This window comes from Astatotilapia calliptera, chromosome 1 (assembly GCF_900246225.1).
Source record: "Astatotilapia calliptera chromosome 1, fAstCal1.2, whole genome shotgun sequence".
NCBI lineage: Eukaryota > Metazoa > Chordata > Actinopteri > Cichliformes > Cichlidae > Astatotilapia > Astatotilapia calliptera.
The window spans coordinates 15,760,104-15,774,688 of NC_039302.1; the positions used below are offsets into that span (position 1 = coordinate 15,760,104).

Consider the following 14,585-nt stretch of genomic DNA (forward strand, 5'->3'; position numbering starts at 1 on the left):
TGTTAAAATCTAAAATATTTTTGAAAGCAGTTAACTCACAGCCTTGGAGACCTTTAAAAACTCAGTAAACATGTCCATCAAAGCCCTTTTTTATAACATATTTTACTAAATTAACAAATCCTATTACTAAATGTTGTTATTTCATTTTGTTAATTTATCACATCGCAAAACCGTTTCAGTTAATTTTATCTGTTAATTTTTCTGAAATTCTAGCGTTTATTTTATTTTAGTTAACTGGAATGCCCGTTTTCCACATCTAGTTTTATTTTTACATTTTGGTTAACCGTAATAACCTCGTGGTGAAGACGGATTTCTGAGCAATAGCATCATCTACTGGAGACCTGCTAAATACCACTATTGTTGGACACAAATGTATTTACAATAATGATAATAATGATAATAAAACCCTGATCAATCAAATAGTATAACTTATATTTTCACTTTTCACTTTAAAACTTCGGTAAAATCAGTAATACTTATATTTTTAAAATATACACTCATTATGCATTTGTTGCTAAAAACGAGGAATTATAGGTTAAATTAACACCGAATAGTAAGTGTAAATGACAGAAACCAGTAAAATGTTTGCCCCGAGTCAATTATTGATATCACAATGTTCTCCATCAGCTGTTTAAAGAAAGAAAAAACTGCCATTACGTCACTTACTGGAACGTGGCCAGAAGGACAACTAGATATTTTGACCCCATGTCAGTGCCATAAAACAGTCTGATCTGTGCAAACTTTTTTACACTCATATATATCAATAAAAGTTTTAGTTTATTCAATAAAGGCGGTCCTCATCAATAATAAATATTAAACAAATGAATAAAAGCACATTACAATAAGTGAAATAGCAGAGGAGAAACACGGGGTTCCGGCGGGCCGCGGCAGACGAAGAATGTAACGCACCCTTGGCCACTCGGATGAAGGCGGTGCTACTGGTGGCCAAGCAGCAGGGCCTTGCCTTTGTGGTTGTAGAAAGAGAAGATGGCTCCCGTTTTGGAGAAACAGCTCCCGGGCGCAGCTGGGACAGGAGACAACAACAACGAAGAGGAAGAAGGGCAAACTCTCTGGCAAGTCCTGCTACTCTTTTAACGACTTCATGCTTCCGCAGGGCCTTCTCAGAACAGCACAGCCGCCATGGTTCTGCTTTGTCACTGCCGGTTTTTCCCTATCAAACACCGGCCCGGCTAGTACCAACGTTAGCACTAACTGAAGATGAGCGGTCAGTCTGTTAGCAGATCAGCTAACATCGGCTAGCAGGTTTGCTGCTGCTCCTCCTGATGTTAAGCTAACACTGCCTTGTAGTTACCTAGCAGAGTTTTACTAATACAGTGAACGTTAGACACTTTCCAGGGCGCCATTCAAATAACTAGTACCTTGATAGTTTATGTCAAGATAAGAGCTAAATACTAGTTAGCGTCTTGATGCAGGATACAGTAAGCTAATAGTAACGTAAACCTTAGAAACCCGTTAACTTAAAGAGAAACGCAAAAAAAAAAAAAAAACCATGATAGCGTCTTTAGATAATAGTTGCTCCTCGGTAAATTCATGGATCCAGGATTGAGCTACTTAATTCTGTCGTACCGGTCAATGGAAACGAATGATCATTTCCTGCTTCTGTGCTGTCTTGGAGTCATCATTGGACCGGCTCAAAGAGTCAAAAAGTGATCGTAATCAATGAAGTTAAGGTGTGTCCAACTAGTTACCGGTTAACAGTTTTGACACCACGTTTGACTGCTCTGAGATGAGGAGCTGCTGTCAGTCTGATCACAGTCAGTGTGACTTGTATATAAAAATCTACCTGTCTTTTTCTTATCTGTAGGTCCTCAATACTGAGTGAAGTTTCAACTAGATCGAGTTCAAAATTGCCTTCAGGAAAAAATATCCTGATATTTGGTGAGTATTGGTTACATGTGTGAAAATTGAAGTTTCTGCAGTTTATTTGTGCTGGTCAACCCTGAGAGGTAGAAGAGGGCAAAGCAGCTGCAAAATCTAATGATTGCACGTTTCTGAATTGCACTTTGAGCTGCTTAACCCCCACCCCGGGCTGAGGTTTGAACTAAAGACAGACATAATAAACAGAAGAATATAGGGTATTCTTCTTGGGTGGGGTCATATTTATTCGAACAGGCCCTCTGAAAATGTGAGAAATGCTGCTTCTCATCAGGCAGGTTTGTGTGAGAGAGTGTACATTGTGGAAAGCCTAGACATCCTCCTTGAAAGGAACGGAAATGCATTTGTGCATTTTTTTTATGTCATATAATTTGTTTTTTAAAAATAACACGAATATAATCTATTTATCTGTATTATGAATAAAATATTTTGCAGGTGAGGATGGTTCAGGAAAGACGACACTCATGGCCAAACTTCAAGGAGCTGAGCACAACAAGAAGGGGAGGGGACTGGAGTATCTGTACTTAAGTGTCCACGATGAGGACAGGGATGGTGAGATTCACTGATGAACCTTGAATGTGGTCTCTGTCATTAATCTGCAGGAACCTTTATAAAATAATTCCACCTTAAAACTGATTATTATTAGTGCTTGTGTTTAACTAGCATTTTACTTTCTTCTTGCAGACCTTACACGCTGTAATGTGTGGATCCTGGATGGGGACCTATACCACAAAGGCCTTCTTAAGTTTGCTGTTACTGCTCAGTCGCTACCTGACTGTCTAGCTGTGTTTGTTGTGGATATGTCACGACCTTGGACCACTATGGAGTCGCTGCAGAAGTGGGCCAGTGTCCTGCGCGACCATGTGGACAAGCTCAAGATTCCACCTGAGAACATGAGAGAAATGGAGCAGAAGAGTAAGTTACATATACACCAATAATAAATGCATATACAGCAATAATAAACGCAAGGCTTGTATTTAGAACACCCCCCCCACACACACACACACACACACACACATACACTCTTGTTGATCTAGCTTTACATTCATACCTGCATTCATGCACGTAGCTTATAGAGTGAAAAACTAACATCCCCTGAAACCTCAGCATTAGAAATGTGTACATTTTGGTCAAGTAGCTGGCATCGGTCATGGTTGAGCATTTCAAAAGACACATTCAGATTGTTAAAATATCAATAACTAGCATATCTCCAAATAGATCTGTTTTGTTGAAGCAGATCCACTTATTGAAATGGCGATTTGTTATAATCTGGTCATTTTCCTTCATATATCAAAGTGCAAAAATCTGACTTGAACTGACTCTTTAAGGCGAAAACGTAAAGGAAAAAAACAAATGTGCCTAAAGCATCCCATGGTGGATGCAATGGTAGTGTTACATAATAACCGCTGGACTCCTTGCTGATTGGTTGCTGTATAGCATCGAAGGCAAGGACTGTATGTTATTACACTTTGCTGAGGTGGATTCCAGGTCATCATCAGAGAGGCCCATGATCCTCAGCTGTGTGCTCTTGCTGGAGGCAAGTTCTGCAGATCAATGACTGTGATGCACTCAGATGTTGTTCTCCTGTTAATTTTAGAATTGGGGCATCTCATGCTTATGAACGCTTCTTTTGTATTTGGAAAGATTGTTGGTATTCAGATAAGTTTATTTCAGCCTCCAGGGTTTGCTCAATGTTCTTGTCAGCTCCCAAACATTGCCTGCTGCTTTTGCTCTTAAAAGTGCCAAAAGAGATTGGACAGAGAAGTAAAACTGGTTATATGCTAGATGAGTTTGACAGCACAGGTTCAGAGAGATTGTCACTGTGTAACATGCCAACACAAGTAGCCTTGTCTGCAGAAAAACGTGTGAAAAAGAAAAGAGAAGCTGCTCAATAACTGATGACTAAAGCGCACTGAATTGCTTTCTGTCATTTTGTCCACTAATAATTGGTTTAATGACTTTCAGTTAGCCCACAAGTTTGCTTTCGCTTTGAGTAGTTGTATTGGAATAAAATTACAATTGGCTGATATAATGTAGCAGAAAGCTTTCCTACCTGGAATGTAGACCTCATACCCTGTGTGGATTGCTGTTTTGTGACTACTGTTGTTGGTGGTGGTGGTGGTGGTGTTGTGTTTACTATTTGGTCCGTTTTGGGTGACTGACTTGTTTGTCAGACTTCTCTTAACATTTCATTTTTGATGATCCCTGTCCAATTTAGCCAAGGCCTCTCAACGAAATAAAGGATCTTCTGGCATGTAAACGATAATGTAAATAGCAGATGGTGAGGACTAGTCAGATTTTAAATGTGTGACCACGAGTGTTTGAGTGAGAGTCAGACCGACAGACTGGAAGTGTGTGAGTGGCTTTTGTCCAGGGAGTCTTGCAGTCATCTTGCATCATGGTTTCCTCCCCTCTTACAGCAGCGTCAGGGACAGGAAGGGACGTAACTCAAAATTCAGTGGGCTGGACGTTCTGACTCGTGCTCTGTTCTGCTGTAAATAAAGTAGGCTGGCTGCTGGAATCATCTCAAACTAAATAACAGGATAAACCTACTGCTTCTCTACCGCTCGTTGAATGGAAAACTATTTGCGTCCATGACTTCTGTTAGTAATAGGCTTGTTTATCTGCAGTTGCAGTAATTATGTTTTGAGGCAGTTTTTGTATATAATAAACAGTTGAAGAGCATTGTAGAAGTTCAGTTTGACTTAACAATAGCATCCAAGACCAAATGTTATTAGGTGAAATTAGTCTGGCCATAAGACTACTTTATTTTTAGCTGAAGTTGAACTTTTACTGACATCAAGTATATACCTTCGAATTTAGAAAGAATATATACTGATTGGTGCTTTTGCAGTACTTAAAATGTAGTACACACAAAGTATTTGAAAAGTCCTTAATGAAGACCGCTGATGCATTTTGACCTCACCCTTGTTTGTGGAACAGATAAGTAGGTCTTAGTGGGGCAAAGTCTGTCTCTTTAATGTTTTTATTTTAAAGTGACAGTCCACCAATCATCTCTCCTTTCAGCATTAAATGTTGCTGTTTTGAAATCACTGCAAAATGTCATGTTTCTGTACATGCTGCCCAAAGTAATATATTTTTTCTTTCCATTTACTTACAATATTCTCAGCCTTAATCAGTTGTACCAAATAACTTTTAAGGGGTTTTTTGTGTGTGTGTGTTGCAAACAAAGGAAAGTTGAGACGCGGCTCACATTATCTCGGGTGTTGCATGCATGGTTGTCATAAAACTTGAAGCTGCCTTAATTCAGGCTTTTTTTGTCTTTCCTGTGTTCTGATAAAATCAAAATGTTTAGTATTGCTGTCTTTTATTTTGTCTTGTCTTATCTTATCTATGCCTTTAAAACTCAGACTTAAAAAAAACATTGTCTTTATATATGAAAGCATTAGGGGTTTGAGGCTTGAATCTATCTTTTCAAAGTCTTCCAGTATAGGCCAAGCATAATGTGAACAGCATTCATCATTGCTTTGACCAAGTGTGTGATCAGGTCTTTTTCAATAAATTTACTACATTTTGGAATGTTTGGATCCTTTGGTAGTCCCATTTGGCCTATGAACTTTTTGTGCATACGTACTGGATTTGTGCAGCTGTGCATCTTAAGAAGGGTTCTCGTAGCTTTTCAGACCAGTTCTCATCCCCTGTATAAAATTCTTTGCCTGAAAGTAAAGGGCTTGACTCTAAACACCAAGTCAATCTGGCTTTAGCTTTTGAGGAAATAGGCCATGGCTTCCTGCGTAAACCCCCACCCTTCACACTGCAGCTTTGTAAATGTCTGGACAGCTGGGATCAGCACAAGAGGAAAATAAAGGATGTCTTTTTCTGTCTTTGAACAAGGCATGTTATTTAACTGGAAATGTAACATTGTAATTTTCTTTCTGTGATGCTACACAATGTATACACAGCAGTGACTACTTGTGTGAACATTTAAATTTAGACTGTCACTAGGCAGACATAGTCTTATCCTGATATACCACTAAGCTTTATTTGTGTTGACTCTATGATCTAATCTGAGGAACACAGTTTGAGGCCTTGCACAGCAATTAAAACTGCTATAAAACAAAGTTTATAGTGCTGAAGAAGCTGCAAGTGGCTCATTGCTCTTTTCAAAGTTACAAGCAAAGATAATGTGCACCTATAAAATGCTGTCAGTGCTACAGAGTCCCTGAGGTCAGACCACATTTGTCACCTTAGTGTTGTTTATATTTTAGGGCTTTTTTTGTCAGTGCTGAAGTGCTAGATGCCAGGCGAGGAGAATGGAAAGGAAAAAATAAAAACAGTGGGTCGAGACACTGAATACTGAACTAATTTTCTTTATTTCTATAGATCTGGAGCTTTGCGTTCACTAATACACACAATTTACCCTTTTTTCCCCTTTATTTTGTCTTCTAGTGATAAAAGCCTTCCAAGAGTACACAGAACCAGAGGATGCCACCCCATCCTCCCCACAGAGACGAGCCCCAACAGCAGGAGAGGATGAGGACGTTGTGTTACCACTAGGGGAAAACACACTCACGCACAACCTGGGCATTCCAGTGCTAATAGTTTGCACAAAGGTATAAACCGCTTAAACCAACCAGAATGTCACATTTGAAGCCGTTTACAAATGTTGCTATAAAAAGCTTTTTAGAAGTACTTGTTTCTGAGATGTAACAGAGCCAAAACTTGGAATCTTAATGATAATTAATCTTGGTAATGTATTACAACATTGTTTCTTTTACTACACAAGAAGGAACAGCTGCTGGTCATCTAAAAAGCTACTTGTTGCGTCTGTGCCTCTACAGTTTCAGTTTTGGGAGTTAAACTTACCGTACAATCTATTTCCCCAGCGAGGCTTTGATTTCTGTTGAGGGCATGGATGCATTTCATTCAGGAGCTTCTTAACATGCTGATAATTTAACTGTGTCCTCAGAAAAGTCTAAGGATACCTGTTTTAGGTTAAGCTATTTTGGACAATCTCTAGATAATGCCAGAAGCATCCTGTCCTTGGCTGCTGCCATGATTTTTGTTTGTAGCCACCTGTGTTCGTGATCTATAGATTTTCTAAACTGGCTTTTTGTATCACAGCCAGGAGATCAATAGCTCCTTCTATTTAGGACTGAGTCGTCTGCCATAAACAGGCAAAGGAAACCTTCTTTAACACCCTGATATCTGTTCTTCTAGCTGTTCTATGTGATTGAATTCCCACACTAGTGAGCATATTTGGCCTAAAATCCCATGTGGAGACCATCCCCACTGATGCATTTATCTGTGTTCTTACTTTTATGCTGTGCTTTGTGAGGCAGTATTTACTAATAAAAAGTTACCATTATACTTGCCTGTTAATCCTCTAGGCAAAGACGGGTGCTGAAAAGCACAAGGTAGCCATCAGCAGAGCTTCACATGCTAGCTGTGGCTGGAACATGGGGAATGTGCCTTTTTTTTTATTTTATATTAATTAATTTTTTTTATCATTGGGGCCTCTGAATAGCTCTTGTCAGAGGAAAAACTACTAAATCTGGATAAAATGTCTGTTCGATATCTCAAAGATATTTCAAAAGACTCAAAATGTCTTTTCTTCTCCAACCCACAACATCTCCAACTCTCAGAGAAAAGGTTATGAAACAAGAAGTTCGCCTACACTCACAGGAGTGTACCACTCTACTCTGCTCAGTTATCTGTCCCTCAGATATCTGTTATCGCAGATTAGACGGCTGGCCAAATGGTTGACTAACTTTAAAAACCAGTGTGTTATTTGGTTTTAATTGTCTGCCACTAAAATCTTCTATTTCTTTCTTTATATCAATAATTTTTGCTTCAATTCTTAAGTGTGATGCAGTCAGCGTACTAGAGAAGGAGCACGACTACAGAGACGAGCATTTCGACTTCATCCAATCCCACATCAGGCGATTTTGCTTACATTGTATCCTTGTTTTTAATGCATGTCTTTTTTTTATTTAATTTTTTTTTTTTTTACTCTTGAGCTCTGCCATACCTTGAATTTCTGTATGTGGCTTAATATCAATTAATATATGACACTAACCCAACAACTGCTGCCTTAACTTAACCGAACAGATGGAGCAGGTCTGATCTATACCTCAGTCAAAGAGGAGAAGAACCTGGATCTGCTTTACAAATATATAGTACATAAACTGTATGACTTTCAGTTCGTCACACCAGCCTTAGTGGTGGAGAAGGATGCAGTGTTCATGTAAGTAAAACTAGTCAACCTTGTCCCAAATATTAAAACCTGTTTGTCATATTTTTAGCAAACAGTTTGTGCTGGCATCTGTCTTCAGATCTTTTTGAACAACAATTTAAAAATCTTTTCCTTCTCTTTTAGTCCATCCGGATGGGATAACGAGAAGAAAATTGGTATTTTGCATGAAAACTTCACAACAGTCAGACCAGAAGATCCATTTGAAGATTTTATCACAAAGCCTCCAGTACGAAAGGTATAAAAATGCAAATATTGACCAAACGTAAAAGTTACAAAAATGCAGAAGTATTCCAGAGCTTTTTGCTCTGTTCTTCTCCTTTTTAATGGCATTCTTGTTTCCTTTGCTCTTCTTAACAGCTGGTTCATGACAAAGAGATAAATGCAGAGGATGAGCAGGTTTTCCTGATGAAGCAGCAGGTAGATGTGGCCATCTCCCCATTTATCATGATTTCTGTCACCAGCCAGTGAGCTTGATATGCGTTTGTTTGTTGTTAGTTTCTGATTTTGATCTAAGCAGGATCTCAAAATCAGGTCAGATATCTTTCACTGGTAAAAAAAAAAAAGGATCAGTCCTTTCTAACATATTTGCAGTGATCTGCTGCTTTCACTGTTAAACAGTGTTTTATACTGCAGCCGTGTTGATATGAAACTGTCACATGATATGAAACATTACCCTCACTTCCTATTTTGTGAGAAAAAAATAAACCAGGAAGACAATTTTAAAAAAACGTAACTGAAGTTGCAGGTTAGTATTGCCCAGTGCTTTAAGTTCCTTCTACTGCACTAAATGCCCCCTTTATTTATTAATTTGTCACAGTTTTCTTGCATACATTTGTCTTTGATATTTTCAGAATGAAAGTTGTAATATCAAAATATGTTACCTGAAAATAAAGGATAGGGAAAACCTGTTGATATACTAGTAATATAACAGAAATTGCATCTAACTCAAGCTTTTCTTTTCTTTTTTAGTCTTTATTAGCAAAGCAGCCAGCCACACCAACAAGAGGAGCAACGGTAAGTGTCTTAAGGTTCCTCAAATGTGAAATTTAATTCTTTTTTTTTCTTTTTTTCTCTGGATAGAAAAACGTGAGCTGCTTTTTTTTTTTGTGGCCACGCTTTTATTCTGGTGCCTGTGTTTTAGGAGTCTCCAGGACGGACAGCCTCAGGGTCTCCACGGCCTGCAGGCCGTGCCGGACAGACAGCCGTAGCCAGTGGCTCACCAATGACCTCTGTCAAGAAGCCTGACCCTAACATGAAACGTATGTTTGAAAGGAATACAATTTCAAATGTCAATTAATGAGAATCACACTTTACATTCCAGTACACCCTAATTTCTGATGTTTTGTTATGTAGACTCACTTTTGAGATAGAAAGGGTATTAAAGATTCTCTTTTGTCATCCATATTATTTGAAATCAAAGAAAAAGAACAGATTTTCACTTATGTTTTTGCTGTATGAACATTGAGCAAGTTGTGAAGTACTGCCCTCTAGAGGTAACACTACAAGAATTCCCACAATGGTGGAACTGTTCAGGTCACACATTTCCCATTATTATATATACAGTCAGGGTTTAGTGTATTCTAATTTTTTAATGTCAGTCTATTAACTATATTGAATAGGTTTTTTTTTCTTGGTTTGTAGGAACATAACTCTTTCAAAATAAAATATTGTAGAATATTTTGTTTGAAAAGAAAGATAAATAGTTCCCATATTGGTGCCAAACACCACTCAGTGATGGGCAGTGAGGAGCTTTTGTCTTCAATTACACAAGAAAGACTTATTTTGGGGGGAAAAACAAAGTGGATTATATGTGTATATTTATAAACAAGTTCCCTTACCACCACCACCACCACCATTTCATTTCTCCTACAGCGGGAGCTGCCAATGAGGGAGTGCTGGCTAACTTCTTCAACAGTCTGTTGAGTAAAAAGACTGGAGCCCCTGGGAGCCCAGGAGCTGGAGCAGTGGGAGCTGGAGTGCAAGGCTCTGCCAAGAAAACAGGTACAACCTCTAATTCCAGTGCTTTCACCTCTGATCTCAGTGAAAAACAGAAGTTGCCGATTATTTAACCCCTTCTCTCTCATAGGTTAGCAGTTGATCTCTTACCAAAGCAGTAAGGATTATAGGATGCTGTGTGTTACAGAGTGCGTGCACTCTAAATTACAAACACTTGTTAGAGACTGTGGACCATTTTGCTGTCTGGAGATTTATCTCTACAGCTTGAGTGAGAAGGTTAAAGCAGGAGAAAAAAAGTTGTCCTTAGACTGAACTTCTGACAGCTGAGGAAACTTGTGGCAGGCCTGTATTGATCATCCCACCCATCATAACTGCATCTCACTCACACCATGCCTTGTCCTGCCGCTTTTGAGCTCTATTAATTAATCTTTTTTTTTAACTTAGGTAACATTTTTTTCTTTGTTATATTAAATGTAACAAAGTCAAATATTGGCTGTGCGATAGCTTGATTGTACCCCGTGAAACATGAGAGAAATGATTGCGTAACTCATCTCTGCCTGAGAACACTAACATGTACTCTTTGTTCCAGCGCTGAGCAGTGTTAACATCTCTGCAACAGGATAATGCATGTTCCTTTTGTCTGATGATTAGTTTTGCATGTGTGCGTGTTAACTGTGGCAGCAAGCCACCAACCTCCAGCATGGGAACGCATCACCATTCAAACTGCATCCATCCATCCATCTGCTTGCCATAGAAAGCTGTTTTTATGAGCAGGCGCAGAAGCTACAGGAGATTACTTTTGGGCTTTGTCTCCTGTCTTTTTTTCCAAGGGCAGAAGCCGGGTTTGACTGATGTCCAGGCTGAGTTGGACCGGATGACTCGCAAGCAAGACTCCATGGTTTCAGCTAACAATATACCACCGCAGACAGAGAACGAAGCGTGAAGGCAACAAAAACAGCTGCATCGTCCAGTTAATACTCTGGAAAAATATATGTACATGTGAGCATAAAAAAACAAAACAAAAAAAAATTGACCAAATTCCTAACGCCTGTATCAGTCAGCACACAGTGGTTTCACTGAATGAGATTCAAAGGCTATCAGAAGGTTGGAGAGGGAGTGGAGATGAGAAGAGAAAGAGAACATAAATGGAGGTATTAATGAAATAAGTGCTGAAGGCTTGGCTTTTTCTATCCTCTCTTCCACTGTAAATGTTATTTTGTAAGTTTAGGGAAATGTGTGCACACTCCCTGGCAGTCAGCCTGACCTGCTGGGCTGAAGGCCCCCCAGATTCTGGGCTCATACACTCTACTCATAGGTTTAAGAGTGGCAATATACTGGTTCCTCTGGTTTCGCTTGTCATACTGAAGGAATTTGGTTGCATTTGGAAAAGTATTTAAATATATTCATTAATAAATTCAAATACTTGCAAGCATATGTAATATTTACAAAACAATGTTGGATATGATACTGATGTATTTATACAAACCTCCTCCTTTTTTATTTCATGTTGTGCACCATTTATCGGTTTAAAGAAAAGGCTCATCGTAACATGTAAAAATGCCACTGACACCATGACACTAATATGACATGTTCAGTTAGCGGATAGCATATCAGTCGCCCTAGTCATCTCGAAGGATTCTGTAAATACGAATACAAAAAAAATTATTCAGGTTAACTTGATTTTGTATAAAGCGCATATTTTGGCCAAATTCTTAAGATAGCTTCTTTGAATAAAATGGTTTGACAAGAAGTTAGAGGTCGCAGCAGAATTGCTTCTTTAGCTACAGGTGGGTATATTTGGGGGAGGGGATGGGGCAGCATCTTTCCTACTATAACTCCTAAGTGCCTCGCACAGTTAGCTGTTTGTGTCATAGTAGAGGTGCTTGTCTGCACAGGAGGAAACGCACTTGTAGCACCATCGGTTCAAAGGTTTTTTTATCAATTTCTCGTCATCCAAATAATTTATTTCGTTTTACTTTTTTTTTTTTTTTTTTTTTTAAATGTACAACAAGCCTGTGGTCGCTTCTATTCTTCAGAAATACGATTTCTGTGGCCTAGTTCATAATGTTTAGAGATTGAATGCCTTCATAAAAACTGTAAGGCTGCTGATACTGAGAAGGAACCACACGATGGAACCTTTGGGTCCCCCAGACTTACTGTGGTTGAAACCACTCATTTGCAGCCAAAGCACACAGGCACACACACAAAATTACCTGCTGTGGTTTGAACAAAATGAGATTTTCTAACATTCAGTGTTAGACACCACTGTCGTCCTCTGGTCTCACATGTTTTGCTCTCGCTGTGTTTTGCATGTCAGTTTAAACATTCCCAGTTTCTACGTGAAGTAGCTGTAGAAGCTCATCCCTGTAGAAAACCTGTTGTTGTTTTGGTTCGGGGTTTTTGTTTTGTTTTTCAGATCAGGTCTTTTGTTTTTTCCGGCCCTTTTTAGTGCCCATTTAAGATGACAACCTTTGCCTTCAATGTACAGCTAACAGTTTATCACAACAGGCACCCTGCCTTCACGGGAAAGCTCCTAATTAATTTGTGTGTCCTTAAGGGGTTGCTTAAATGTCTTGTGTCATTTCTATGCTTTTTTTTTTTTTATCAAAAATTATACTGTACCATATCAAATTGTCTGTATAATATTTATGGTTTCATGATACCATAATCAAAATGAAATGTACATTTTCATTCTTAAATCTCTATACAAGGCCCTACTTAATCCCATGGATGGTGTATTTCAGTAACTTTTGCAGAATGAATGGCAAGTGATAGGAGAGCAGCTATTTGCTACAAATAGCCAAAAAAGAAAAATGAAAACTGGAGTGAATTGGAACAGAACCAAAGATGCATATTATCTGCATTTGTAGTCATCCATAAGATTAACCAGCGGCCTTTTTTTGTTTGTTTCTTTTGTCCAACTCTTGCATAGAGCCCTTGCATTCCAAACCTCAGACTGGCCTATAACATTTTTTTAAGTAACACCCTGTAAAATGGTAGAAATGTCTTTCTCTATTAAGCCGTGTCTGGAGTTTCAGCAGACAGAAGGGGGCGTACCATAATTGTGTTTTGGCTGTTGAAACTGGTCTTTGAACAGTCAGCAGGTTTTTTGTTCAAACATTCGCTCTGTAAGGGAATAGCAGTGTACCGTCTGCTTCGTGCATTGTCACAGTGATTCAACACAGCAGTTCTGGGTTTACTTTGAACAAAATGAAGCTCTTATTGTTTTTACTTTGCTTTGTTTTTGTGACTGGTTGGGGGGAAACGTGCACTCGAGGGCCCGTTGCCGACGTGGATGAAGCACAATTTCGGAACAGCCAGGAGCAGCATGGCCGCATTTTGGAATAAGCACTTTTCTTTGGACACTGTTGCTACAGCTGCAGATGCAGAGTGCATCTTTTTCTTTTTGCCTTGCCTCATTTCAGAATGAAGATGTTAACAGAGAAATTGCCATTTTGCTGCTGAGGTTGTTAAATGGGCCCCTTGTGGTTAACTATGGAATAACACATTTCTGCTGGCAATATTGTAACTAATACAAATCCTCTAACAATTGCTGCCAGTACAGCTTTCACTGTAGCTAAACTACGGATAAACCCCCATTTGTTTGCACATTTGGCATTTTTGGTCATGATTTTTCATTTTGTTTCAGAATACAGAGATTCGTCATATCACACTTATGTTTAAAAGAAGTTTGAACTGTAATTTGTCAACAATATGGCCACACTTGTTAAATTTGGCATTTAGCTGAGTGGAATGAAGTGCTCTCTTGCTGCTTGTGCTTGAAAGTTGGACTTGGATTACTTTTTGCTCCCAAGATGGATTTTTGTTTTCTTCTGGTACACAAATTCAGTGGAAAGCAACTTCCTCTTCTCATCCTAACTGAATTGCCTTCGACCACTATCGACAGTCTACATCTATACGAGACTATGAGCTTCTGCTTCCAGTCCTTTTGTATTCAGGATATCAAAACATTGTAAGCACATGGCTGGCTGCACTTTTGTGCCCTGGGATAATTCAGAAGCTTGATTGTATGTCTGTAACACAAATTCTGTAGCCTTCAAGCTGCCATGCGGATTCTAGCTTATTATGCCGACAAAGATAAGGAAAATGTTTATCAGACCCCTGGCTTCAATAAAACCAAGAATCCAAACTTTTGTTGGCTCGTGTGTGTGTGTGTGTGTGTGTGTGTGTTTGTACAACATTTGATTAGAGTTGTGTGTGATGAGAAAGCAACGGTTACAACTTTAAGTCACACACATCAACCTGTGAGATCTACATACCCCTAATCCTAACCCTATATTATAAGAATGTGTTTTTTTTATTTATTTATTTTTTTGGCATTGGAAATTTTTCTTTCTTGATCCTCGACAATAAGGGGACAAAAATAAATCAATATTTCAGATTTTATTTCGCTCTTTTTTTTTGAAGTGCTTCATTTATCTCTAAAACATTGTGATAACTTCTCACCATGTTCAGGGTTACAACACATTTATACTGTAGTTGTAATTCAATGTAT

At 38.8% G+C, this 14,585-nt stretch overlaps 1 protein-coding gene across 2 annotated transcripts; it reads left to right on the forward strand.

Moving 5' to 3' along the window:
• The first annotated feature begins 773 nt into the window (after positions 1-773).
• On the forward strand, positions 774-14,223 carry dync1li2 (dynein, cytoplasmic 1, light intermediate chain 2). 2 transcript variants are annotated; one of them, XM_026166045.1, is made up of 13 exons: positions 774-1,073; positions 1,826-1,899; positions 2,332-2,448; positions 2,581-2,811; positions 6,307-6,470; positions 7,723-7,816; positions 7,969-8,104; positions 8,237-8,348; positions 8,471-8,530; positions 9,083-9,127; positions 9,255-9,372; positions 9,986-10,114; positions 10,905-10,991. In XM_026166045.1, the coding sequence occupies exons 1-13, from the start codon at positions 988-990 to the stop codon at positions 10,919-10,921; spliced, it is 1,383 nt and encodes a 460-aa protein (XP_026021830.1). In that variant the 5' UTR covers positions 774-987; the 3' UTR covers positions 10,922-10,991. The 2 variants fall into 2 exon arrangements, with proteins under 2 accessions (XP_026021830.1, XP_026021827.1); XM_026166042.1 differs by having other exon boundaries at positions 779-1,073; positions 10,900-14,223.
• Positions 14,224-14,585: the final 362 nt, after the last annotated feature.